Here is a 25,016-nt window from a genome sequence, read left to right as displayed (position 1 = left end):
AGGAAATGCTAGCACAAGGACCAACAAAGAAAAGATCCAGCTAGAAAAACTGGACAGAGAGTTGCACGGAACAATGGAGATCAGTGGCCTCCATGGCTCCATGTCTGCCTAGTGGGCATTTCACTGGACAGGAGTCACTGGGATTAGCTGTGACCAGATGCCACAGAAAGCAGAGGGTTGCAGCCAGCAGGTAGGACCACTGATATGCTCAGAGAGGATCATGGATACCTGGGGCTTGACAAAGGCTGGGATTCCAGCCAGCCAACCAGGTGACTTGGGACACTAGTAGGAGACTGAGGGGTGAAATCCCTTCTGTCTCACACAGTTTGTCCTTCCCCACAACCCTCTTCCTTGCAGATGTCAGTGCTTTGGGACTAAGGCCCAGCCCATGGCCCATGGTGTACCCTCAAGACAGGTCTGTTCAAATCAACAGACAAGCATAATGGACATCTTTGTGTCCTCGCTCTGAGCGTGGACGCTCTCCTGACATGCACTCACAGCACAGGATGATGACTCAGCAACAAGCCTGATACCTCTAGAGATGCTGACAGCTATAAAAGGATGTAGGCTGCAGCTGACAAGGCCTAAGCAATTCATCAGACTTAGCTGGGGCACATGGTTCCCCAACACAGGTCTCCCTACATCTTCCCAAGGTCAATGGCACCTCACTCTCCACAGAGCACAGCAGATGCACCGACCGCCCCAGGCAGCCAAACCACAGAACACACAGGACACTCTGCAAACATTTATTCAGTTAACACCTGAAGCCACATGCCCTAATTCCTCCACACATCATGGGGTGTCCTGGGAGGTGGCTGCTGAGCCATTAAAGAGAGGTGATCTGAGAGGGCCGGCACAGCTGAGCCTCTCCACTGACAGGTGGGTCCTCACAGGGGAGCAGGGGCTTCTCTCAGCCCGGATAGCTGAGCCACACGGCGAAGGCAGGGCCTCACTCTTCCACAGGCAGCTGGCCATGGCCACTCCACTCACTCTGAGCAAGGAAGGAGAACTTGGAAGGGACAGGGGACACTGAAGTGTGAGACTCAGAAACACAGGGTCACAGGGGCACCACGATGGCCAGCAGCAACAGCAGCAGAAGCTCCAGGCACAGGAGTAGCTGGCAGACCCCCATGGACCCCATGCATGCAGCCTGACTTAAAATGGCTGTTATCCAGTCCATGTACTCACTGACATGAGTGTACATTGTAGGAAGGGGATTGACACCACAGTCCACACCCCAGCTCACAATCCCCACTTGAATCCACGTCTCATTGATCTCACAGACAAGAGGGCCTCCGGAATCACCCTAGGGAAGGAAAAAAGAAGTAAACTCCAGGAAGGGAAGGCCCCCACACGGCTTGCCCAGAACCACTGTGGCGTGCCAGGCCTACCACTCAGTGACAGGCAACATAAAGGCTCATGGGAAAACTGCAGCATCCTGAGAGGAATGCTTTCCCTTAGCTGATGCTCATGGCCACAGATGCCAGACACCAAACCCACAGGACAGTGGGCACGCCAAGACACACAGGAATGACACTAAGGGACCCTCCCATTCCCCTGCCTCAGGCCCTCCCAATACCCTCCGCAGCCCCCCAACACTGGCACTCAAGGGCAGCAAGGGGCAAGGCCTGTGGCCTAAGAAATTCTCTGAGACCCCCCAGGCTGCTTCCCCCCTCACTCCCCAGTTATCGGCCTCCAAGGCTGGCCAACATTTCAGGGTATCATCCCTTCGAGGAAGGTTCTAGATCTTCACTATGCCCTTGGATCTCCCCTGTGCCACCCAGTCATGAGACCACACACCCTAAAATATTCGCAAGCACAGCTCTGCCTGTTCCTCCCCAAGGTGGCTATGATGACCACAAATCCCCAGATGCCCACCTCTGCAAGCTTGTCCTGATCATGCCTACCCAGCCCCGTCTAAGTTTATCTTCTATATATATAATTATTTCTTTGTTTCCCTGGATATAAATTTATATGCATAGGGGATCATGCCTCACCCCTTTCCTTCCCTATAATCTTCCTCTTATTATTTTCAAGTTATCACATCAGGTTATTACAATGGCAAAGTCATTCATTTCAATGTCTCAGGCTTAATTTCTGATGTTTAAATGTATCATAGCTTAACAGATGTAGAGAAAAGAAAATAAAGTAACATAAGATAAACATAATTTAAAATAATGATGGCATCCTACTATTATTCAAGATTACAGACACATACTATATAGATGTCATTTCCCAGTATGCTGATCCCTAGTAGAGTTTATAATTTGTGTATGCGTGTTCTTTTTTTAAAAATTTATTTACATTTATTGGAAAGGCAGATATACACAGAGGAAGAGAGACAGAAAGGAAGATCTTCCATCTGATGGTTCACTCCCCAAGTGACCTCAATGGCTGGAGATGAACCAATCTGAAGCTAAGGGCCAGGAGATGCTTCCAGGTCTCCCACGTGGGTGCAGGGTCCCAAAGCTTTGGGCCGTCCTCAACTGCTTTCCCAAGCCACAAGCAGGGAGCTGGATGGGAAGCGGGGCTGCCAGGATTAGAACTGACGCCCATATGGGATCCCAGTGCGCTCAAGGCGAGGACTTTAACCTCTATGCTATCACACCGGGCCAGTATGTGTGTGTTCTTTCAGTTGTTGACTAACAGAGAGGAGAACATATATTTGTCCTTTTCGGACTGACTTATTTCACTAAGCATAATGGTTTCCAGCTAAAGCCCATTTTGTTGTGAATGGTAAAATTTCATTCATTTGTATGTCACTACACGGTGACATGAAGAGAACTAATCACATACAAGGTGCAGACCAGCCTCGCCCACCCTGCTTCCTCACCTACAGCAGCAGTGCCCTCAGGCAGCACTCCTTATGAGAAAAAAAACAGAAAGACAACCAGAGATGTGGCGGGCATCTGCCACAATTCTCTGTGTTGAATCGGGGAGGCAGCAGCCTAGCCAGTCCATGGCAGCCCTCGATAAGGAGAGACAAGCAAAACCCAGTGGACTGACCCAGCACGGACTTTGACCCTGCTGTCGGTAGCTGCACACCATCCCTCTTCGCACGCCCATTCCATAGCATCCTACAGCTTCATTAATCTTCATCTTACACTCGTCAGTGTCAACTATGTACACTTCCAACTCTTGAAGGTTGCCTGGTTTGGGTGATGACCCTGAGGAAAGACAATGGACAAGTAAACACATTGCAACTACTGGCAAGGAACCAGACTGTCAGCACCTCTCAGGGGCCTAACGACTGTGGGTCACATGGATGTCCAAGACACACACAGGGCAGGTGGCACAGTCATCATTTCCAAAGAAGGAAACTCAGGCCTAGTGGGCCATCAGAGAGGAGGAGATAACAGCATACCCACCACCACAGAGGCACAACACATATCCGGGAGCAGCAAGGCCTTGCCAGCCTGAGAAAGCAAGACCCACCCAGCGGCTGCCACTGTGGGCATGTCAGCGTTAATCATGACAGCCCTGAGCACCAGGAAGGCACCTTCACTTCTAGAACAGGACCCCACATGCTCCTACAGGAGGCCCCAGAAATGGAACACACCAGCCTCTCTCAGAGGGAGGAGGCCCTACAGACTCAGACGGGGCCGCTGCACCTTGGTCTTCCCCCACCGCTCCTGGGGACAGAGAGTTTACCCCACAAAGGCAGGTACTTCTATGGGCACCAACCAGCACCCACACCCCAGATCCTGTATGGTATCAGGAATCTATTCCACCCTGCTTCCCAGTCCACACTCTATGTGGCTCCCTTCTCCTGCCTGGAGCTGTCAGGCTGTCCAGCTCAGCACCCTGCCCAACAGTCTTACGTATTCCTACTGTTCGACCCCATCCTGTGACCCAGCACGGGGTCCCTGCTTTCACTTCCATCATCTTCTCAGCTAAGCACACGGGCTGGATGTACGAAGAGAAATTCACCGGGTATGCCAGCAGGACGACTGCAATGTCATTAATCAAAGTTCCAACACTGTAATCCTGATGAATAAAGACGCCTCGAACAGGAACCAGAACAGCATTTGGGTCTCGCTCATACAATTTTGGGGTTCCTAGCATTACCCAATAACTCCAGTAGCTGTGGGAGAAAGGACATGATCTTCAGAGACATCCAGGAGGAACTGCACAGCTCCCTTCCCACACTTAGGCTTCCTAGTCTCACTCCATCCTGCCTTGAAAACATCCCCCCTCCAACCACATCTCTCCTAGGGGCACGACCACCCTGGGCCCACAGCAACAGCAGCATTGCCTGAGGCCTTAGTACCAACACCAATCCTGCCTCACCCCAGCTGAGCAACACTGGTGGCATCACCCACTTTTTCTAGATGAGAAATAGGAAGCTGAGGCAGCGAAAAATGACAGATTCCAGCTGAATGAACCAGCACATCTTCAGCACATACTCACGTTGACACGCAGTGGGCGGCAGTCAGGACCCAGCGGCTGGAGATGAGGGAGCCTCCGCACACATGGGCACCGTTAGACTGCAGGATCACTTGCCAGGGCCACTTTCTCTCCGGGGCAGGCATTCCACCAACTATCTTCATGGTTCTTTTGCCGCATGCTGATTGGCTCAGCCAAAAAAAAAGGCACCAGAAGTGAAGTTGCTGCCCCTGCTTCCCCATTCCTGACCCCTTAACCCCAGGATGCTCAGAGCATAGCAGCTTATCCTCTGGAGTCCCCAAGTCTTTCACACTTGGACCACAGGCTGGGCCCTGTGGCCTCCCAGCAATGCACACTGTCCCCAGCACACCTGCCCCAGCTATACCTCGTGGAAACAGCTCTTCAGGTGCTGGAGACCCCGGGCCTGTAGGGCGGTCCAGGATCCCGGGGGATTTGGTGTGCTTCGTGAGTGTTGGAGACTCTGGACTTGGCTCTGTCACCCCAGAATCATCTCGGAATCGGGAACCCACACCTGCAGAAGACCCAGCGAGAAACACAGGACAGCCACGTGCCCCCTATCCTGCTTCTTCTCCCCGTACCCTGGCCCGCCTCACGCCACAACACCCGGACCCCACAGCCCACCCGGACCCCACAACCCGGGGCCTCACTGAGCACGGCCTGAGCCAGCTGCAGCCAGAGCAGGAGGCCCAGGCAGAGGCCCCCGCGGGCGCTGCCTCCTCGCGACGCCATCGACACCAACACACCCTCCCCTGGCGCCCCCTGCCGGCGGTGGAGCGCGTCCCAGCGCCCGTGTGGGCGGGAACGCGGGGTCAGGGGTCACAGGCAAGGGGCTCCTGAGAATCCTGATGCCAGTCAGGAGATCCAGAACTGCTCCAGGGAATGCCAAGAAGGGTGGGACTTGCAATGCTGATTTCCTCTCCTGGGTCTTCTGCAAGATCAGCTGTGACCACGTGGCGATCACTGCGTGTATGAAGGAAACTTGACACATGTCAACTTCTCTCATGGGTTCCACATGGGGATTTTCAGTCTCACCCGTGGTAAAATGAAAGTGATACCCACACCACCTAGAACACGAATGCAGCTGACATAATCCTAACAGGGGGGCCATCCCTGTGCCTACCATCCAGATTAATAACCAGAAACAGGCTCAGTATCCCCAAACACAGTAGCCTCCCCTCACAGACTAGAGGGTTCATGGTCCTGTAGTTCTTTCCTGGTGTGTCTTCACAGGTTTGTCACTCGAACCTGCTTCCCTGGACTCTACACTTTACCCCAGCTGATCACTCCTGCTTGACCAAGTGTCAGAGGCACTTTCCACTGCACTTCGTCTCTCTCCTTGGGCTTCTCCAATTGGAGATGCTGGGTTGTTCAGCCAGGATATCATATGGATTTCCTTGCTTTTTGTACTGCGATGGATTAGAAAATCTGGCAAGAATATATTTATCCCCAGCAAGCAATACAATTTAGTTCCAATTCCCATTGATTGTGAGCTGGCCTTGTGATATGCTATAACCAGCCGACTGTGCTAGAGGGGAAGAGTGCGGTAAACTAACATAGCAATTAGAGTCCTGAGTCCACCCGTCTATTCTGCTGCAGAATGAGTGAGTCTTGGAGGCTACTGAGGTATCCCTTCCCATGTACCTATACCACCATTCACTAGATGAACAAGCCAATATGGAACATTCCAGCCCAATGGAGCTAACCCATGAATGCAGTCATGGCTGTGAGCTCAGACTAGACCAGCACAATTCGCCAAACAATCAGCAAAATTACAGGAAGCACAGTTGAATTTCTAACTCATAACAGTGATGACTTATAAAGAAACCCTTAGTAGGGCCTGGCGGCGTGGCCTAGTGGCTAAAGTCCTCGCCTTGAACGTGCCGGGATCCCATGTGAGCGCCAGTTCTAATCCTGGCAGCCCCACTTCCTATCCAGGTCCCTGCTTATGGTCTGGGAAAGCAGTCAAGGATGGCCCAAAGCCTTGGGACCCTCCACCCACATGGGAGATTAGGGATAGCTCCTGGCTCCTGGCTTCACACCAGCACAGAACTGGCCATTGCGGTCACTTGGGGAGTGAATCATCAGATGGAAGATCTTCTCTGTCTCTCCTCCTCTATATATATATCTGGACACCTTCTCCAGCGTCTCCATGTCCAGGATGCTGGCCACAGAGCCGTCTACCGCAACTCTATTTTTTTTTTTTAAGATTTATTTATTTTAGGGCCTGGCACGATGGTGTAGTGGTTAAGGTCCTTGCCTTGCACGCACCAGGATCCCATATGTGCACCGGTTCTAATCCCAGCGGCCCTGCTTCCCATCCAGCTCCCTGCTTGTGGCCTGGGAAAGCAGTCGAGGATGGCCCAAAGCTTTGGGACCCTGCACCAGCGTGGGAGACCCAGAAGAGGCTCCTGGCTTCGGATTGGCTCAGCTCCAGCCGTTGCGGCCGCTTGGGGAGTGAAACATCAGACGGAAGATCTTCCTTTCTGTCTCTCCTCTCTGTATATCTGCCTTTCCAATAAAAATTTAAAAAATAAATCTTTAAAAAAAAGATTTATTTATTTTTATTGGAAAGGCAGATACATAGAGAGGAGGAGAGACAGAGAGGAAGATCTTCTGTCCCATGATCCACTCCCCAAACAAGTGACCACAACGGCTAGAGCTGAGCCGATCTGAAACTAGGAGCCAGGAGCTTCTTCCGGGTCTCCCAAAGGGTCCCAAGAGTCTTGGGATCTTGCTCTCTGCTTTGACAGGTGATTTTAGGCCCACTGGACACATTCCTGCTCCACATCTGTCCTTTTTGGAACCACTTCTTCAAGAAACCCTGATTTCTTTCAGTCTCACAGTCACAATCTGGACACCAGAAATGTTCATTGTTGTAGGTCATTTGCTCCTAGACACTAGTGGCCCATGGGTTCATGTGTTTGACTGTGTAACCCATGGTACAGCTCACAGCCCATGCTGCTCCCTTAAGGCACATATAATACAGAGCAGCAAGGAGGTACAGGGACAACTGAGTGTGCCATGCCCCAAACTCTGTCCCTCTTACCAGCCTGCTCTTCACTGCAGAGGCCATACATCTACATTATAACCTTGCCAGCCCTAGAGATGCTGACGGCTAAAGCAGGGCATTGACCGGGGAATCATAGAGCTTGGGGCCACCTGTCAGACCTAGCTAGGGCTGGAAAGCTTCTTTCCCATGGTGCTTCCAGGGGAAAGAAAACCATAAATAATCACCCCATATAAACAGTGAACTTGTTCTCTGTAGAATATGTCACATGCAACTAAACCCCACAGGCAAACAGAGCCTCGGAACACAAAGGACTCTGCAAAAATTTATTCAGTTGACATTCAAAGTCTTCACACTTCACAGCTGCCTCAGCACAATGTAGATTGTCCCTGTATGTCACCAATGGGGCACCACTACGGGGGTGCTAGATTCTGTTGCCCCATGAGGTGCTGCTGTGTAGCAGAGGCTCTCTCTGGTAGGGTGGTCCATGTTGGGGTGCCAGTGTACTTCTCTCAGCCCCAGACAATTGAACCAGAGGTGAAAGTCTGGATTCTCACACCTCTGCAGAGGCCTAGCAATGCATCTTTCACTTTGAATATTGCCAAGCTGACTGGTTTGACAGAGTTCTCAGGCAAGAGCTTTAAAACCACAGCCAGATCTAGGACTGCTTTCAGCACAGATAACGTCTCTTCTTCAGTAAATGATCTCCAAAATGTTGGTCCACTAATCTTGACTATTGGTCTTCTATGGGGAATGATTGCCTCCATCCTTCCAACCGGATAGAGCACCGCCCAGATGGAGGCCTGGCTGGAAAAGGTGACCAAAGTACCAGGCTAGGAAGCTGGATGCAGTTTCTCGACCACACTCTGTTATGTAAAGTTTCTGAGGATCTCAACTGGAATCGGAGGCAATCATTGTGAAACGTCATGAGAGGTTGGTGCAGAGGCCTGGCAGAAACTCAGAAGAGGAGAAGCATGGTTTGTGGTAATCATGGGGTCACCAGGATGCCTACTGACAACACCAGACACAGGCTTAAAATGTGGAAGGCATCAAAGTGCAAGCAGGAAGCCCAACTTATGAGCCGATACACCCAGTCTATATAACTGCTAACTTGCGTGTAGACTCCAGGAAGACCCCTGCGACCACAGCCAATGCCCCAGCTCACAATGCCCACCTGGATCCACAAGTCGTTAAGTTCACAGACCAAAGGTCCCCCAGAATCTCCCTATAGAAAGAGCAAGAAACCAACTGAAGGCCTACAACAAATCCACATCAGAACAGGCTGATGACACAGCAAGATGTTGAGGAATCAGGTACATGTGACGGGGCACTCCCAGGCTCCTCAGTGGACCTACAGCCCATAGATTTTTCTGAATACAGATTTGAACATTGACAATTTTTAACAAGCAAGAATTATGTACCTACTCAAGATTATGTTCCACAAATTTGAATTTAAAAAAACTAAAAAGGCTACTCAGACAATAATGAGTAAAGTACTTGCCCAAGAACATTGCTTTTTACAAAGAATTGGCTAAAAATAGAGTTGACATTGTTGGTATCACCCGACTGATTCACCTTTCAGCAGCCTTAGCTATTGGGTCCTCTAGAATCAGTTCAGGCTATTCCTGGCTCTGCTCACATCCCACTAACTTGGGGAAAGATGAGTGCAGGCTTAGGCAACGGTTCAAACCCTATTGCCAGGGGGCAGAGAAATTTAGTGGGGTCAAGCTTAATGCAGGGCAGTGCAGGAGCAGCTACTGACCTGGCAGGCATCCTTTCCTTGAGAACTGTAGCCACAGACAGTCCCTGATTTGATGAATCTAGCTGGCTTGCTGAACTGTTTCTGGAATAATGCTTTACACTCTTTAAAGTGCATAATTTTTTGCTCAGCTTCCTGAAGAGCAATAGGAAATTGTACTGGAACCATAGAAAGATAATTTAGAAGTCAGTGGATTTATACAATGAGAACAAGACAGGATCCCCCAGCCCCCATGCTGGGTCCTGGACAGTATCACACACAGGTGCTCCCATAGTGGTCAGCAAGGCAGTGGGGAAACAGAAGGAAACTCAGGCCTAGTGGGCCATCAGAGAGGAGGGAGTCACAACACATTCACCACCACAGAGGCACAACACACATCCGGGAGCAGCAAGACCCACCCAGCAGCTGCCACTGTGGGCATGTCAGCGCTAATCACGATAGCCCTGAGCACCAGGAAAGCACCTTCACTTCCAGAACAGGACCCCACATGCTCCCACAGGAGGCCCCAGAAATGGAACACACCAGCCTCTCTCAGAGGAAGGAGGCCCTGCATGGCTGTTGTACAGTGGCCTCCCCTCCTGGGAACAGAAAGCTCACCCCACTGAGGCAGATAACTTCTGGAGAGGCGTACCTCTTAGGGCCCACAGTCCATCACCCCAGACTGGACTCCCCACTGGAAGAACCCACAAATACCCAGCACCCACACCTCAGGTCCTGCTGGCTGCACAGGACTCCTGGTAGCATCTGCCTCACTGCCTACCTGCTCACATATGGCCCCCTCTCCAGGCTGCCCCACCGCATCATGCCACTAGGCCATCTTACCTTGCTCTGACACCCGACCCCATCCAGTGACCCAGCACGGGGTCTTGGGTCCCACTTTCAAAGATTTTTCAGGGAGGCATATGGGCTGGATGCACGTGGAATAGTTCACAGAGGAGGTGAGCACAACCAGTGCAATGTCATGATTTAAAGTTGTTAAATCAAAATCTGAAGGGTAAATGATATCTGCCACTGGGATCTCAACTGTTTTCTTGGAATGACCAGGCAACATTCTGTCTCCGAGCCTCACTGTGTATTCTTCAAAGCTGTAGGGGAGAAGCACAGGGCCTTCCTGGAGTTTCTGCAGCATTCACATCTCCCTGTCTTGGTACCAGCTTGCCTGGCTGGGCATCAATCACCCACAAACCCTGACCACCGTGGCCCATGGGACTCACGTGTGAGCCAGGATCAGTAGCCTCCCCAAGGGCCATGGGACCAATGCCAATCCTCACAGCTCACCCCACCTGAACATAAACTGAGGCCTCACCCTCTGTCAGATGAAGAGAAAGCTGCTGGGAAAACACAGCTGGCTCTGGGACAACAGACAGATCAGAAGACCATATTCAGAGCCATACGCACCTGTGTATGCAGTGGGCGGCAGTCAGCACCCATCGACTGGAGATGAGGGAGCCACCACAATGGTGGTGACCGTTGACCTGCAGGCTCACCTGCCATGGCCACTTCCTCTCCGGGGCAGGCACTCCACCAACTATCTTCATGGTTCTTTTGCCTCATGCTGATTGGCTCGACCAAAAAAAAAAAAGGGACCAGAAGTGAAGTTGCTGCCTCCGACCTTCACCCCCACCCCATGCTACCCAGGGCACAGCAGCTGATCCTCCAAAGCTCCCAGACTCTCAAACACGCGTAACCATAGGCTGGGCCCTGTGACCTCCCAAGCCACGCTGGGCCTCCCACCTACAAACAACACCCAACCTGCACCACCCCCTACCCCTCCACCTCAGACCTCACAGGCCTGTCCCGGCACACTGGCCCCAGTAGCACCTAGAGGCAACAGTTGTTCCAACTCAGGGTCCCGGGCCCTGCGCAAGTCGGGTAGAACAGTAGGTCTCCCAGGCCCTGATGCAGCTACAGGGCTTTCTCTGGTCCAGGGCAATTTCGGGTGTCCCGCGGTAACCGAGGACTCTGGGCTTGGCTCCCTGACACCAGAATCATCTCGGAATCGGGAACCCACACCTGAAGTAAAAGGGCCAGTGAGAAACACAGGACAGCCATGTGCCCCCTATCCTGCTTCTTCTCCCCTCTCCCTGGTCCGCCTCACGCCCCAACACCCGGACCTCACAGCCCACCCGGGGCCTCACTGAGCACGGCCTGAGCCAGCTGCAGCCAGAGCAGGAGGCCCAGGCAGAGGCCCCCGCAGGCGCCGCCTCCTCGCGACGCCATCGACACCAACACACCCTCCCCTGGCGCCCCCTGCCGGCGGTGGAGCGCCCCAGCGCCCCTGTGGGCGGGAACGCGGGGTCAGGGGTCACAGGCAAGGGGCTCCTGAGAGTCCTGAAGGGCGGGACTTGTAATGCTGATTTCCTCTCCTGGGTCTTCAGTGTCTCCAGGAGTGGGGGTGGCTGGCACTGTCTCAGGGGACAGAGCAGGACACCACCCCTCACTATGGGGTTCTTCCAGGGGAGAGGAGGCCTGGGTCAAAGGACATGATCATAGGTGTCTGGGAGTGCTTTCTCTCTCTCTGCTGGGACAGGAGCTCTCAGCCCCATCGCACACCTGTCCTTTTTTGGGGTCACCTCTCCACGAAGCCCTGCTTCTCACAACAAGATGTCACAATCCCAATCTGGGCACTGGAAATGCTCCCTGTTGGGGGTGCTCGCTCCTAGGGACAAGCAGCCCACAGGCTTGTGTGCTTGGCTGTTGTGCCTCCTCTTCCTGAGCACTCACTTCCTGAGCACTCACTGTCTGCCACTCAAACCCTTCTTCCCCATGTTACCTTTCTTTCTGCCGAGGCTGCCTCCTCGCAGCAACCTAGCCCCTTTCCCTAGGGCCTAAAAAACTGAAGTTGTAACTTGGGGCACACTTCTGAGCCTGTGAGCTTGAGGCCCAGGTGCAGCTCCTATTCCCGTAGCAGGCAGCAGGTGAAAGCTCTAATTAGTGGGTCTCTGGTTCATGGCGGTGACATGGACTAGGTTCTCTACTGCAGTCCATCAGGGGCCACTGCAGGCATCTGGAGTCAATCAGCAAACAGCAACTATCTCTTGCTTTTTACCTCTGTGTCTGTGTCTTTCACTCACTCTCATCACTCTCTCCCTGGCACACCAATGAATAAATAAACAAGAGACATACAAGCCATGCCAGCCCAGGACCACCATGGAGAAGAGGCAGTCAGCTGTATTGCAGAGAAGTACATGAAGGCAGGTGGCAATCCATCAGGCTCCCTGTCACCTAATGGAAAATACTCTACACTCATGTGACCTGGGACTTACCGCGAGCCCTGCAAACAAGCAGGCTGGAAAAACACAGGGTCGCAGCTGTAACCAAACTCAGCCACCAGATAATACAACTACAGACTGATGGCCTCTGATGCCTTGGGTCTCCACTGACAAAGGTGGAGGAGTTCATAGGAGACATGGGCTGAGACGTCCACAGGTGACTGGGTGACTCAGCACACCAGGCAGGGACTCAGAAGCAGAAACCCTTTCCTCTCTCCCGGGAAGCCTTTCCCACATGCCCTCCTTTGGCAAGGACTCAGCTCTGAGATCCAGTCACAGCACAGAACCACAGGGTGCCACAGAGAGAACCAGGGAAACATGCCTCTCACTACAGAGGCTGCTGAATCATGTCCCAACACTGCCAGCTCTGGAGATGCTGGTGGCTAGAACAGGACACAGTTCTGGGGATCCCGCCATCGATAGTGACAGATGGTTCGTTTTTTAATCTGCGGGCAGAGAGTTTACTGAAGACCAGGAATGCATACTCTACAGAGTATGGGCCATGCAACCAAATCCCACAGAGGAATAGAGCTTACAATCATACAGCAGATGATGCTCTCAAGAAAACATTTATTCAGCTAATAGCTAAAGTCACCACACTCTATAACTTTCTCAATTCAAACATGCGGGGTGTCCCTGGAGACAGTCAATGTGGAACCCTGGAAGGGGGTGCCACACTGGGGTTCTCCCCAGATGGCCCAGGTGCCTAGGCCCACTGCTGTCACACAGGTCCTCACTAGGGTTCAGGGGAACTTTCACCAAACCCAGGCAACTGAGCCAGAGGTGAAAGTCAGGGCCTCACACCTCTGTAGGGACCTGGGCCATCGCAAGGCCAGCTGCTCTGGCAAAGTCTCAAGGAGCACCCCACTACCAGAGGTAAAGCCAGCTCTTGTCTCACTGCTGATGTGGTCTCTTCTCTGCCAAGTTCCCTAAGACGTCAGGCAGCCATCTCGCTCCACTTGTCTGTTTGGCTGGTCTTCTAGATGAGTTTCGTTTAACCCCATTTCCCACCAAGGAAGTACAGTCTAGGGTTGGCCAGGAAAGGTGGTGAGGAGCCAACATGTTGGCCCCAGTCTCCTTTCCATGTGCTTGCGTGAGGATCTCCTAAGGCCCACAAACGCTTTGAGGAAAGGATACTGAAATGGGATAGTAGGTGGCATGACAGGTTGAGTGGGAGTCTCCAAAAGAACAGGGGAGTAAGTGGTGACAATTATGAGGTCACCAGCATCCTCAGGGACAGCAGCAGGCATGGGCTCAATATGAGGAAGGCAGTGCAGTTCAGACAGGTAGCTTGGCTCACATGCTCCAAGATCCACTTCCTGTAGTAGCCAACTTCCACATAGACTCCAGGAAAGCCTTGGCGTCCGCAGCCAATGCCCCAACTCACAATCCCCACTTGCATCCATGCTTCATCCACTTTACAGGCCAAGGGCCCCCCAGAATCTCCCTGAAGAGAAAGAAACCGACAACACACTTGGAACATATTCTCCCCCCCAGACAACAGGCTGTCTGCACAGCAGGTGCCAAGGAATCAGGCAAATGTGGCCATCCCCGAGCTCCCCAAGGACACTTGCTCTTCCAACCTCTCAGATTTCTGTGAATATCAGAAATGAGAACGAAACAACAGTCACAAAGCATGTACCTTCTCAAACAAAGGTCCTCCAAAATACAGAAAACGAACAAGATCAGTCAAGTACTCACCCATGTACTCTGCCTGCTACACACAAGGGGGGCTGAATGGTACTTGCATTACTTGCCCAATTCACCGGACCTCCCTCCTAGCCCCCAGCACCAGGAAGAAATGACTGTCCTTTCCAGAAAGAGCAGCCCAGGCTAGCCCGCAGCAGCCTTTGTGGCTGTACTCACATCCCACTAACTTGAGGAAGGACAAGAGGAAGGTTAGGCAAAGGCCCAGGTGCTACTGCCAGGGGAGAAAGCTTTAAGGAGATGTATGTCACACAGAACAGGGCTGAGCCATCAACTGACCTTACAGGTATCCTTATTTTCCAAACTAAAGGCACAGATAGCCCCTATATGGACCACATTCTTTTTAGTTGACATCTTTTGCTTGAGGATCAAATTACATACACGGTAGTCAAGAAGCTCAATTGCTGCTTCTTGGAGGTCAGACGCTGGCATACCTATAGAAAATAATTTTGAAGTTAGTGAATTTGCACCATAATGACAAGACTCTCGCCATGGGCACCCTATCTGAGTTCCAACCAGGGTGATCACACACAGATCACCCCTTAACAAGGAGCAAGGTGGTGAGTATGGTCCCCCCTTGACCTCAAAGGAAATTCAGGGCCAGTGTCCATGTTGAAAGAAGAGGGGAAACTAACACACTCAAGGTGGCTAAAAAGGAGCCAGTGTTATGGTATAGCACATGAAGCGGCCATGAGCAATGCTAGCACCCCAGCTAAGTCCTGACTGCTCTGCTTCTGATCCAGCTTCCTGCTAAGGTGCCTGAGAAGGCAGCCAAGGATGGTACAAGTACTTAGACCCCTGCTACACATGGGGACACCGTGATAGAGTTCCGGTCTCCTGGTTTCAGCCAGGCTCAGACGTAACAGCAGTGACCTTCTGGGAAGTTAACATTCGCTCACTCCATGTCTCTATGTCCCTCTGTATTTCAAATAAACAAAAAATCTTAAAAGACCACAGAAGGTCCCAGCACTATAGCTCAGTGCCTAAATTCTCACTTTGCAAGCACCGGGATTCCCTACAGGTGCCTGTTTGATCTGGCTGCTCCATTTCCCATCCAGGTCCCTGCTTGTGGCATTGGAAAGCAGTAGAGGATGGCCCAAATCCTTGGGAGCCTACACCCACATAGGAGACCCAGAAGAAGCTCCTGGCTCCTGGTTTCAGATCAGCTCAGCTATGGCTGTGCAGCCATCTGGGGAGTGAACAGCAGATGCAAGATCTGTCTGTCTATCTCTCCTTCTCTCTGGAAATCTGATCTTCCTATCTAGTAAAAATAATACTTAAAAATATATATATATGTACTATACTTAATATGTATATATATATTTTGAGCCTCCCCCTGAGATGCCAGCAGTCCACATCAGTGCCAGTTTGAGTGTCACTGCTCCACTTCCAATTCAGTTCCCTGCTGATAGCCTAGGAATGCAGCAGAGGATGGCCCAAGTCCTCGGGATCTTGCACCCAGCTGGGACACATGGAAGAAGCTCCTGGATCCCAGCTTCAGATCAGCTCAGTTCTGGCTGTTGCAGCCATTTGGGGAGCAATCCAGAAAATGGAAGACCTTTCTGTAACTCCAACTTTCAAATCACATAAGTAAGTTTTTTTAAAAAAAAAAAAAATAAATATTAAGAAAAAGTTACCACAGAGAACACACATTAGGGAGCAGCCAGGCCTTGCCAGACTAAGAAAGGAAGACCAAGCCAGCAGCTGCCACCGTGGGCATCAGCACTAATTGTGACAGCCCCGAGCACCAGGATAGCTCCCTCACTTCCGGAACAGGACACCACATGCTCCTACAGGCAGCCCCAGAAATGGAACACACCAGCCTCTCAGAGGGAAGGAGGCCCAGCAGGGTTACTCTGTCCCACTACCCCTCCTGTGGACAGAGAGCTCACCTCACTGAGACAGGTAAATTCTGGAGAGGGGCACCTCTTAGGGCCCACAACCCATCACCCTCGAGGCAGGATCCACGCAGGAGAGAACCTACCACACCCATTACCCACGCCCCAGGTCCTGCTAGCTGCACGGCACTCCTGGCAGCAGCTGTTCCACTGTCCACCTGCTCACATGCAACCTCTTCTAACCAGTCTGGAGCTGCAAGGCTGCCCAAGTCACCAAGACACCCCACAGCAGCACCCCACTAGGCAGCCTCACCTTCCTCTTGTTGTTGGCCCCATCCAGTGATCCAGCACTGGATCACCTTTGGTATTTTGAAAGATCTTTCAGGAACGCAAACGGGTTGAATGTAGGCAGTGTAGTTCACAGCGAAGGCCAGCTGAAGAAGGGCTATGTCATGCCTCAGAGATCTACTATCATAATCATCATGGACGATGACTTTTACAACCGGGACTATAAGTGCATGCTGTGATAGACCTTGCAGTTCTCGGTCTCCCAGCAGCACGGTGTAGTCCATGTATCTGTAGAGAGAGGCCAGACATCCTGGAGGTGCTACATACACCCTCCTCACACACTCCAGTGCTTCCCACACTGGGCTCATCCACTGAGAATGTGTCCCTGCAAACCACCAACCCTCCCAGGGCCCCTGGCCAATGCCAATTCTGCCTTAGCCCAACAACTACGAAGCATCCCCCCTCCCTTTCTAAGTTGGGAACATAGTGGATTCTAGGAGCACAGACACATCAGGAGAGCAGGGGCAGCGCCACTCTCACCTAAATATGCAGTGGGCTGCGGTCAGCACAAATCGCCTGGAGATGAGGGTGCCACCACAGAAGTGTTCCTTATTGATCTGCAGGCTCACCATCCAGGGCCAGTTCCCCTCAGGGGCTGGAGCTCCACCAATTATCTTCGTAACTCTATTGCCGCATGCTGATTGGCTCGGTCAAGAGAACGGACTAGGAGTGAAGCCGAGTGAAGCCGCCGCCCCTCCTACTTCACACACATGCACAGGCAAACCCCTACCTCCTGCCCAGACAGCCCAGGGCACATCAGCTTATCTTAGAGAGCTACCAGGTCTTTCACACAGCTGTAACCACAGGATCTGCCCCTTCAGCCTCCCCAGCCATGCTGGGCCCGGAGACCTCCTCAGACAGCCCTCCCACACTGGTCCCAGCTATACCTCGAGGCAACAGCTCTTGAGACTCAGAGTCCTGGACCTGGCTCAAATCTGGTGGCACCGTGGACGCTGACAGAACTCGAAGTCCCACAGGCCCAGCCGGCGCTGGAGACCCCGGGGCTGATGTATGAACTGGGATCCTGGGGAACTCAGGGTGCTCTGCTGGTCCCGGGGGCTCTGGACTTGGCTCTGTCACCCCAGAATCCTCATGGGCTCGGGAACCCACACCTGCAGAAGACCCAGCGAGGAAGAAAACCTGGCCCCCGACCTCCTCCCCGTACCCTGGTCCGCCTCACGCCACAACACCCGGACCCCACAGCCCACCCGGACCCCACAACCGCCGCCTCCCGCCCACCCGGGGCCTCACTGAGCACGGCCTGAGCCAGCTGGAGCCAGAGCAGCAGGCCCAAGTAGAGGCCCCCGCGGGCGCCGCCTCCTCGCGACGCCATCGACACCAACACACCCTCCCCTGGCGCCCCCTGCCGGCGGTGGAGCGCGTCCCAGCGCCCGTGTGGGCGGGAACGCGGGGTCAGGGGTCACAGGCAAGGGGCTCCTGAGAGTCCTGATGCCAGTCAGGAGATCCAGAACTGCTCCAGGGAATGCCGAGAAGGGTGGGACTTGCAATGCTGATTTCCTCTCCTGGGTCTTCTTGGAAGACTGACGCCCTCCAAGGAAGCTTCCTACACAACAGTTTCTCTCATGGGTACCACTCTGTTTTTCTACTTAACATGTAGCTGGTAAAATAAAACTGATACTCAAACCCACATACAACAGATTTATCCACTAAATAAACATTATGAAGAACTAGTGATAAGAAATGGAACTGTGCTGTGTCTGAGGCCACTCTATCCTTCGGTGAAAGCATCAAGATCACATTTAAATAGATCCTTCCTTAGTCTTTATGGTGTTATCACACAAAACCACTCCTTGGGATTTGGGGGAGGGAGGTTAAAAAAGATTTATTTCTCCTTATTGCAAAGACAGATGTTCAGAGAAAAGCAAGTACAGAGAGAAGATCTTGCTTTGACTGGTTCACTCCCCAAGTGGCCACAACAGCCGGAGGTCACTCAATCCAAAACCAGGAGCTTCTTCCAGTGTTCCACGTGGGTTCAGAGAACCAAGGCCTTGGGCCATCCTCTACTGCCTCCCAGGTCACAATCAGTGAGCTGCATGAGAAGTGGTGTAGCCAGGACATGAACCAGCACCCTCGTGGGATCATGGGTCATGCAAGGAAAGGATTTAGGCCATCACACCAGGCCCCACTTCGTGGGATTCTACACTTCAGTCTTGAATACCAGTTTGTATTTGACAAAACCTTCTCTTTTTTGTTTGAAAGGCAGAGATAGGTCTTCCAACTGCCTCTTCACAGCAACCAGACCTGAACTAAGAGAAAGCCAAGAATCTAAAACCCCATCCAGGTCTCCCACATGGGGAGTGAAGGACACAGTGATGTCAGGAGATTTTCAATGGAACTGTGACCAGATTTTCTTCATGTGTGCCCAGATCTATAAATCCACTGGGGATTGAGAATAGTGTGGTCTTACAACTGCATAATCTCTCCTTGACACATTGGGAAATGTACAAAGACCATCCATTTTAATCTAAGTTGTAATACTCAGTGGTAGTTCTTAGCAATACACTACAAAGTATAGTCACAATATTGTACATCTCTGTTATTAAAAAAAAAAAATGTGACTTTTCCCCATCCTCAGCTTGTGATTTGCTCTCACAAACAAGGTGCCAGAAGGGAGGGGTACAAACTCTGAACTCACCAGCAGGAGGTGCTGTCGCTTGTTTTCCACCCTCTGGACCCCCTCAGACCTGAGTCCTCCAGCTCCAGCCACCACAGAGCCAGAAGCCCAGGCAGGAAGCTGAGTTACCCCTGGCTGGCCTCCCACATCACCACCCACTGGAGAAAAAGGCCTCCTTCATGGCACATCAGGGCAACGCAGTAGCCACCACGTGCATGCAGCCATGACAGCTAACTCAGGCTAAACCATCACCACTGCCCACAGAACCAACCAAACGGTGAGGCCAACAGTGGCACTCTTACAGTCACAGAAACTGAGAAAGGCACCACAAGCACCAACTTAACTACTACGAATCACTGTCTCTCCAGAAATATGGCAAGATGCCCGGGAGATTCGGTATCAGTGTTCTCAACATTCACCCACAACCTTGCTTTAGGTGCTTTCCTCATTTAACACCAAGTTTTGGTTCACTGATTTCATGGCTGCTGTCACCACAGCACACACCGTAACATGGGAGCAAACCTTGCCTAACACACCTGCTTTCTCCACGAAACACACACACACCCACAAGGGCATTTGCACTTGGGACTACCAGGCAGCAAGAGAACAGAATGCCTAGAACTAGCATATTGTATAAATAATGCAGTACATTATAAACAACAAGAGAAGTAGACCATCTCATGCCTCGAGTTTAGTCAGAACCCTAAACCAACATTAGGATTAAAACAAATTTTACCATGCCGATGAATTTGTAAATATGAAATCTTTAATAAATAGGATCGTCCATAATATACTCTGTTAACTTGGGCCACAGACCTTAGTCGCTAGGCCACGCAGCCAGGCCCCTAGTTCAGATTCCTATCACTACCTTTTGATGGTCAAGCTGTCCAACCTCCTGCAGTTAGAAAATCCAAGTGTCTCTGACAGACCCTGAGATACTGTGATGTGCAATTGTTGGCTGAGAACACTCCTGGGAGTCACACATGTTGGGAACTGAACAGCAGATGACTAGGCAAGGACAGGAGCTGAACCACAAGGCAGTGGCACTGAGGTCCCAACTACCCGCACAACAACTCCTCTATCAAGCCCACATCAGGGAAGGACCCTGGGTCTTACTTCCCTGCAACCAGTCTGTGGCCATGACAATTGCTGACCAGGACATCACCTGAGGGAATCCCTTCCCTGCACCTGGTGCACTATGGGTGACAGGTGCAGCTGTGACTCAGTGTCTCCAGGAGTGGGGGTGGCTGGCACTGTCTCAGGGGACAGAGCAGGACACCACCCCTCACTATGGGGTTCTTCCAGGGGAGGGGAGGCCTGGGTCAAAGGACATGATCATAGGTGTCTGGGAGTGCTTTCTCGCCCTCTGCTGGGACAGGAGCTCTCAGCCCCATCGCACACCTGTCCTTTTTTGGGGTCACCTCTCCAGGAAGCCCTGCTTCTCACAACAAGACGTCACAATCCCAATCTGGGCACTGGAAATGCTCCCTGTTGGGGGTGCTCGCTCCTAAGGACAAGCAGCCCACCAGCCTCCAGTTCCCTTTATCTAAGAATCCCACCTACTTATAATCTACTTCTAATTTGTGGCCTCAAACTTCTGCCTGAACAATCCTCACAGTGGGTCTGATTTGACAGTTCTGGCTGAGTGTCCTGAAGGCAGAGTCCGGTCTGGGTCTTTTGTTCACCGCTGATGAAGTTTCTTTTTCAAGCGTTGTTTTCAATAATGGCCATGTCATCCTGCTCCACCAGTCAGGTCTTCTGACGCTGTAGCCCCATCAGTTCATCGCTCCTTCCCGCCAGGGCACAGCGCCATTGCTAAGCACAGCTGAGCGAAGTAATACCCACTCTAGGCCAGAACACTATAAAATCTCTTTCTTGGGTTGGCATGGTGGCCTAGGAGCTAAAGTTCTCACCTTGAACATGCCAGGATCCCATATGGGCACTGGTTCTAATCCCTACAGCCCTGCTTCCCATCCAGCTCCCCTGCTGTGGCCTGGGAAAGCAGTCAAGGACGGCCCAACGCCTTAGTACCCTGCACCCATGTGGGAGACCTGGAGGAAGAAGTTCCTGGCTCCTGGCTTCAGATTGGCACAGCACCGGCCGTTGAGGCCTCTTGGGGAGTGAATTAATGGATGGAAGATCTTCCTCTCTGTCTTTCCTCCTCTCTATATATCTGACTTTCCAATAAAAATAAATAAATTTGAAAAAAAGGAATCCTCACTGGATTTCAAGAAAGGGCACTGAGATAGAACAGGATGCTGTTGGAAATTTATTGTGAAGTACAAGACTAAGAAACAACAGGGGGAGTGGGCTAGGGTGACCACAGAGTTATCAGGAAGCCGGGTGTCAGCATCAGACACAGGAACAGGATGAAGAAGGCAGATGAATCCAGACACGTAGCTTGATTCATAAGTCTTTTGACCCAGTCCATATAAAAACTAACTTCCGTGTACACTCCAGGATAGCCTTGACGACCACAGCCGACGCCCCAGCTCACGATTCCCACCTGAATCCACGTTTTATTAAATTCACAGACCAAGGGCCCCCCAGAATCTCCCTGAGGAGAGAAAGAGAAACCGCAGGCATGAAATACATCCACGTCAGAGCAGGCTGAGTACTGTTTAGGGGCTCCAAATGAAGCTCAGAAGGGGCATCTCTGGACATTCCAAAGGAACCGGTAGCTCTTGGCTTCCATGAATCTGAGCTACGTGAATTTAAACTTCTTAACAATACTGTGTACCTGTTCAAGCAAAACTGTGTGCTAAAAAAAAAAATCTGAATATAAGCATAGAAAAGGTATCTACTTTGAGAAAATAGCGAGTAAAGTGCTTGCCCAAGTTCAGTTAACACACTAGGGGGGAGAAAAACACAGAACTTGGTATGATCAGTATCATCTGCCTGATTCGCCCTGGTCCCACCTCCAAACCCCTGTAGGTAGAACAGTCTTTCTCTCCAGGAAGACTGGCTCAGACTAGCCCAGGGGAGAGTTCTCACATTTCACCAAATTGAAGAAGGGTGAGTACAGGACTAGGCAAGTCACCTAGGTTCTACTGCCTGGGAATGAGAAAACTTGGAGGAGACAGGTGTAAGTCAAGGCAGCATGGGGCCCAGCAACTGACCTGGCAAGAGTCCTTTCCTAATTCACTATAGCCACAGACAGTCCCTTCTTGGGTCACGTCACTTCTACTGTTCATCAGTCTTTTGAGTAATTTATTGCATTCCTTGTAGCGCATAATGCTTAACTCAACCTCCTGAAGGTGCTCTGGTGCCTTGTTTGATGGATCTGGAGAGACAAAGGAGAAGTGAGTTGATCTGCGGAAGGCAGACAGGGCAGGAGTAGAGTCACCAGAATCCACGCCTACATTTCAAGTACAGTGTGTTCACAAGCAGGTATTCTTGTGGGCATCTGACACTGTCGCTGTTTGACACTAGAGGAATAAGCCCCCGCAGCGATGAGGGTAGAAGGGGACATAAGATGCAAACCCAGACAGGGCCTGCCCAGGGAGACCAGCAGAGGGAAGGCCAAGCCTGAGAAATCAAAACCAGGTATGGATGTGAGTAGCAGTGGCAATAGTGACAGGGATCCCTGTGTGTCAGTAAAGCATCAAAGCTTTCTAGAGCAGGATCGGATTCTTGAATGGGTAACAACTCCAAGGTCCAGATTCCAGTTCTCCCCCTGCAGCCTCACTCAAAGTTCTCCGGACTCTCACATACAGGAAGCCCTACATCTACAAAAGGGCATCCACTGGGAAAGACAAAGTGCCAGACAGCTCATGACACTCTAAGCTAAAAAAATTCCTCCCGGGGCGGAACATACTACACTCGGTACCCATGCCCACAGGTCAGGCCAAATCAGCAGAAATGCATCAACTGTGGTTTAACTCCCTGGCAACATCTTCTCTACTCCTCTGCTAGAGAATCTGTCTCTCTGTCCCTTCTTCCAATTTGTAGGCTGAGCCCAGGGCACTGGGCAAACCTCTCAAGTTGAAGCCATCTTACTTGGTAGCCTCACCTGCTTCATGTAGTTTACCCCATCCAGTTACCCAGCATGCAGTATCAGTTGGCACCATGAAAGTCTTCTCGGGGAGGCAAATGGGCTGAATGTACGAGGAGTAGTTCACAGGGAAGTCGAGCAGAGCAAGTGCAATATCATGCCTGATAGTCCCCGTAGAAGTGTAGTCGTAGTGTATGACAATGTCTCGCACGGGAACCACGGTTGCCGTACTCTTATTACCAATGTTGACATCTCCCAGCTTCACCGTGTAGTCCATAAAGCTGTGTGGGAGAGCCTGCAGGGTCCACACATTGCCCCTCCACTCCATCCCCAGGCCAGCCATCAACCACCACACAGCCCCTCCCAGGACCCCTGACTACTCCCCTTGGAGTTTCCCCCACCAGAGCCCAGCAGCAGCACACATCACTTGGGGTTTGGTAGAAATGCCAACTCTCACATCTCACCCCAACTGAGTAACTATGGAGACATCACCCACCCTTCATCCCCCACTTTTATCAAAGGAGGGGAAGGAAGCTCAGACAAGAGGGTGTGAGCTGCAGGTCAATGGCTCAGGGGGCCCATATAGCTCAGTCCCACTCACCCGATGATACAGTGGCTGGCAGTCAGGACCCACTGATGGGAGATGAGGGAGCCTCCACATATGTGTTCATTATCAATCTGGAGGCTCACCTGCCAGGGCCACTTCCTCTCTGGGGCTGGCACTCCGCCAATTATCCTCACAACTCTGTGGCCGCAGCCTGAAGCTAAACAGTGAAGGAAGGGGGCCAAAAAGTAAGGCAGTTGCTGCCTGCCGCTGACCCCACCTCAGCCCCACCCCCACCAGGACCCGCTGAAGCTCTCCCAGCAAGGCCACACCACCTCCTACCCTTCAGAGCAGCTGTGTGTGTCCCTCTAAGACTGACCACAGAAGGCCTCGGTTTCCTTAGACCTCAAGGGCGGCTGGGGCCATTCAATGCCCTCCCCGCCCCTCTCACACACACCCTTCTAGAACAGGGGCCCAACCCCCTCAGAGAAGGCCAGTTCCCAGGAGCAAGGCAGGGCCCCCAAACATTCCGTGAAATAAGCATACCTGGGTTTATGTCTCCAGGTACAGTATCTGCATTTGGGGGTGTCGGGGTTACGGGAGTGAGCGATTCCATCCCGAGGTCCCTGTGGCTCACCGCTGAGGGGAGAGGAGAAGGGGTAAACACGGCTGTCCCGGCCTCCGCTCCAGCGCACGGGGCCTTGCTGAGCCGGGACTGAAGGAGAAAGAGACAGGCCAGGAGGCCCAGGAAGCCGCAGCCAGCCAACGCCATCAGCACCAGCAAATAAGTGCCTCTCCTGGCGCTCTCTCACAGCGCTGTGCGCGCTGCGTAGACCGACCTGGTGTTGGCGGGAAATGCACTGGCCACGTGGGCAGGAGCGGGGCGTGGGCGGGGCGTGGGCGTGGCCTGGGCAGGGCATGGCCAGAGAGTCTTTCACCCCTTCGCGGGAGACCAGGCGCCCACCGGTGGAGTTGTGCCACGGCTTGGGAGCAGGTGCGACCCTGCCGGCCTGTGTTCCCAAAACGCAGCTGTCCCCAGGCACACATTATGCCTGGGCTTTCCTAGAACCTCACTGGTTTGCAGTCAAAATGGAAACACCCTACCATGACTAACCACTGTCAGAGAGCTGCGTTTTGAACATCCACAGGAAAAGTTTGCTCAGCATCTTTAGCCATTAGCAAAAAAACAAGTTAAAATCAGCACATCTGGCTAGAATTTAATTTTTAAAAAGTGTAAAGACACCAAATACTGACAAGGAATGTCCCTTGGAGGAAAATATAAAATATTACAGCCACTCTGGAAAATAGACTGGCAAGTTTTTACATAATGTGCAATCACCATATGACCCATCAACTATACTCCTGGACAATTAGCCCGGAGAAATAGGGTTTTATGTTCACACACACAAGAAAAAACACAAATCTTTTTTTAAAGATTTATTTATTTTTATTACAGAGTCAGATATACAAAGAGGAGGAGAGACAGAGAGGAAGATCTTCCATCC

The 25,016-nt window shown here is 51.9% G+C and overlaps 4 protein-coding genes across 4 annotated transcripts; all 4 read right to left on the bottom strand.

Moving 5' to 3' along the window:
* Window positions 1-1,057: 1,057 nt before the first annotated feature.
* LOC131482936 (serine protease 44-like) lies at window positions 1,058-4,078 on the bottom strand. Its single transcript, XM_058679174.1, has 3 exons — window positions 3,822-4,078; window positions 3,007-3,167; window positions 1,058-1,306 (listed from the first exon to the last, which is right to left on the bottom strand). Exons 1-3 carry the CDS (start codon window positions 4,063-4,065, stop codon window positions 1,058-1,060), a joined length of 654 nt encoding a protein of 217 aa, XP_058535157.1. The 5' UTR covers window positions 4,066-4,078.
* Window positions 4,079-4,314: 236 nt separating this feature from the next.
* On the bottom strand, window positions 4,315-18,044 carry LOC131482935 (serine protease 44-like). Its single transcript, XM_058679173.1, has 4 exons — window positions 17,590-18,044; window positions 4,772-4,918; window positions 4,411-4,567; window positions 4,315-4,327 (listed from the first exon to the last, which is right to left on the bottom strand). Exons 1-4 carry the CDS (start codon window positions 17,669-17,671, stop codon window positions 4,315-4,317), a joined length of 399 nt encoding a protein of 132 aa, XP_058535156.1. The 5' UTR covers window positions 17,672-18,044.
* Window positions 12,996-17,272, bottom strand: LOC131482888 (serine protease 44-like). Its single transcript, XM_058678982.1, has 5 exons — window positions 17,226-17,272; window positions 16,819-16,975; window positions 16,304-16,566; window positions 14,432-14,586; window positions 12,996-13,892 (listed from the first exon to the last, which is right to left on the bottom strand). The coding sequence occupies exons 2-5, from the start codon at window positions 16,908-16,910 to the stop codon at window positions 13,656-13,658; spliced, it is 747 nt and encodes a 248-aa protein (XP_058534965.1). The 5' UTR covers window positions 16,911-16,975; window positions 17,226-17,272; the 3' UTR covers window positions 12,996-13,655.
* Window positions 18,045-21,229: 3,185 nt separating the features above from the next.
* LOC101530275 (serine protease 44) lies at window positions 21,230-24,127 on the bottom strand. Its single transcript, XM_058679172.1, has 5 exons — window positions 24,058-24,127; window positions 23,569-23,731; window positions 22,986-23,248; window positions 22,093-22,256; window positions 21,230-21,530 (listed from the first exon to the last, which is right to left on the bottom strand). The coding sequence occupies exons 1-5, from the start codon at window positions 24,125-24,127 to the stop codon at window positions 21,285-21,287; spliced, it is 906 nt and encodes a 301-aa protein (XP_058535155.1). The 3' UTR covers window positions 21,230-21,284.
* Between the last annotated feature and the right edge of the window lie 889 nt (window positions 24,128-25,016).

Source organism: Ochotona princeps, chromosome 21 (genome assembly GCF_030435755.1).
Source record: "Ochotona princeps isolate mOchPri1 chromosome 21, mOchPri1.hap1, whole genome shotgun sequence".
In the NCBI taxonomy this organism is placed as follows: Eukaryota; Metazoa; Chordata; class Mammalia; order Lagomorpha; family Ochotonidae; genus Ochotona; species Ochotona princeps.
Note: the sequence above shows the minus strand (reverse complement) of the source record. Positions and strands in the feature narration are given on the sequence as shown.

Coding starts and splice junctions, on each gene's coding strand:
- LOC131482936 (XM_058679174.1), bottom strand. CDS start 4,065: ATGCTAGGAACCCCAAAATTGTATGAGCGAGACCCAAATGCTGTTCTG. Junction 3,168..3,821: donor GGGTCGAACAGTAGGAATAC/GTAAGACTGTTG, acceptor GTCTTTCCTCAG/GGTCATCACCCAAACCAGGC. Junction 1,307..3,006: donor AGGGTCAAAGTCCGTGCTGG/GTCAGTCCACTG, acceptor TTCCTTCCCTAG/GGTGATTCCGGAGGCCCTCT.
- LOC131482888 (XM_058678982.1), bottom strand. CDS start 16,910: ATGGTGAGCCTGCAGATCAATAAGGAACACTTCTGTGGTGGCACCCTC. Junction 16,567..16,818: donor GCAGCCCACTGCATATTTAG/GTGAGAGTGGCG, acceptor CTCTCTCTACAG/ATACATGGACTACACCGTGC. Junction 13,893..14,431: donor AAAATAAGGATACCTGTAAG/GTCAGTTGATGG, acceptor CTTTCTCTTCAG/GGAGATTCTGGGGGGCCCTT.
- LOC131482935 (XM_058679173.1), bottom strand. CDS start 17,671: ATGGCGTCGCGAGGAGGCGGCGCCCGCGGGGGCCTCTACTTGGGCCTG. Junction 4,919..17,589: donor GCTGGCTCAGGCCGTGCTCA/GTGAGGCCCCGG, acceptor GGTCTTCTGCAG/GTGTGGGTTCCCGATTCCGA. Junction 4,568..4,771: donor TGAAGAGCTGTTTCCACGAG/GTATAGCTGGGG, acceptor TGAGCCAATCAG/CATGCGGCAAAAGAACCATG.
- LOC101530275 (XM_058679172.1), bottom strand. CDS start 24,127: ATGGAATCGCTCACTCCCGTAACCCCGACACCCCCAAATGCAGATACT. Junction 23,249..23,568: donor GCCAGCCACTGTATCATCGG/GTGAGTGGGACT, acceptor TCTCCCACACAG/CTTTATGGACTACACGGTGA. Junction 21,531..22,092: donor TAGGAAAGGACTCTTGCCAG/GTCAGTTGCTGG, acceptor TTCTCTCCTCAG/GGAGATTCTGGGGGGCCCTT.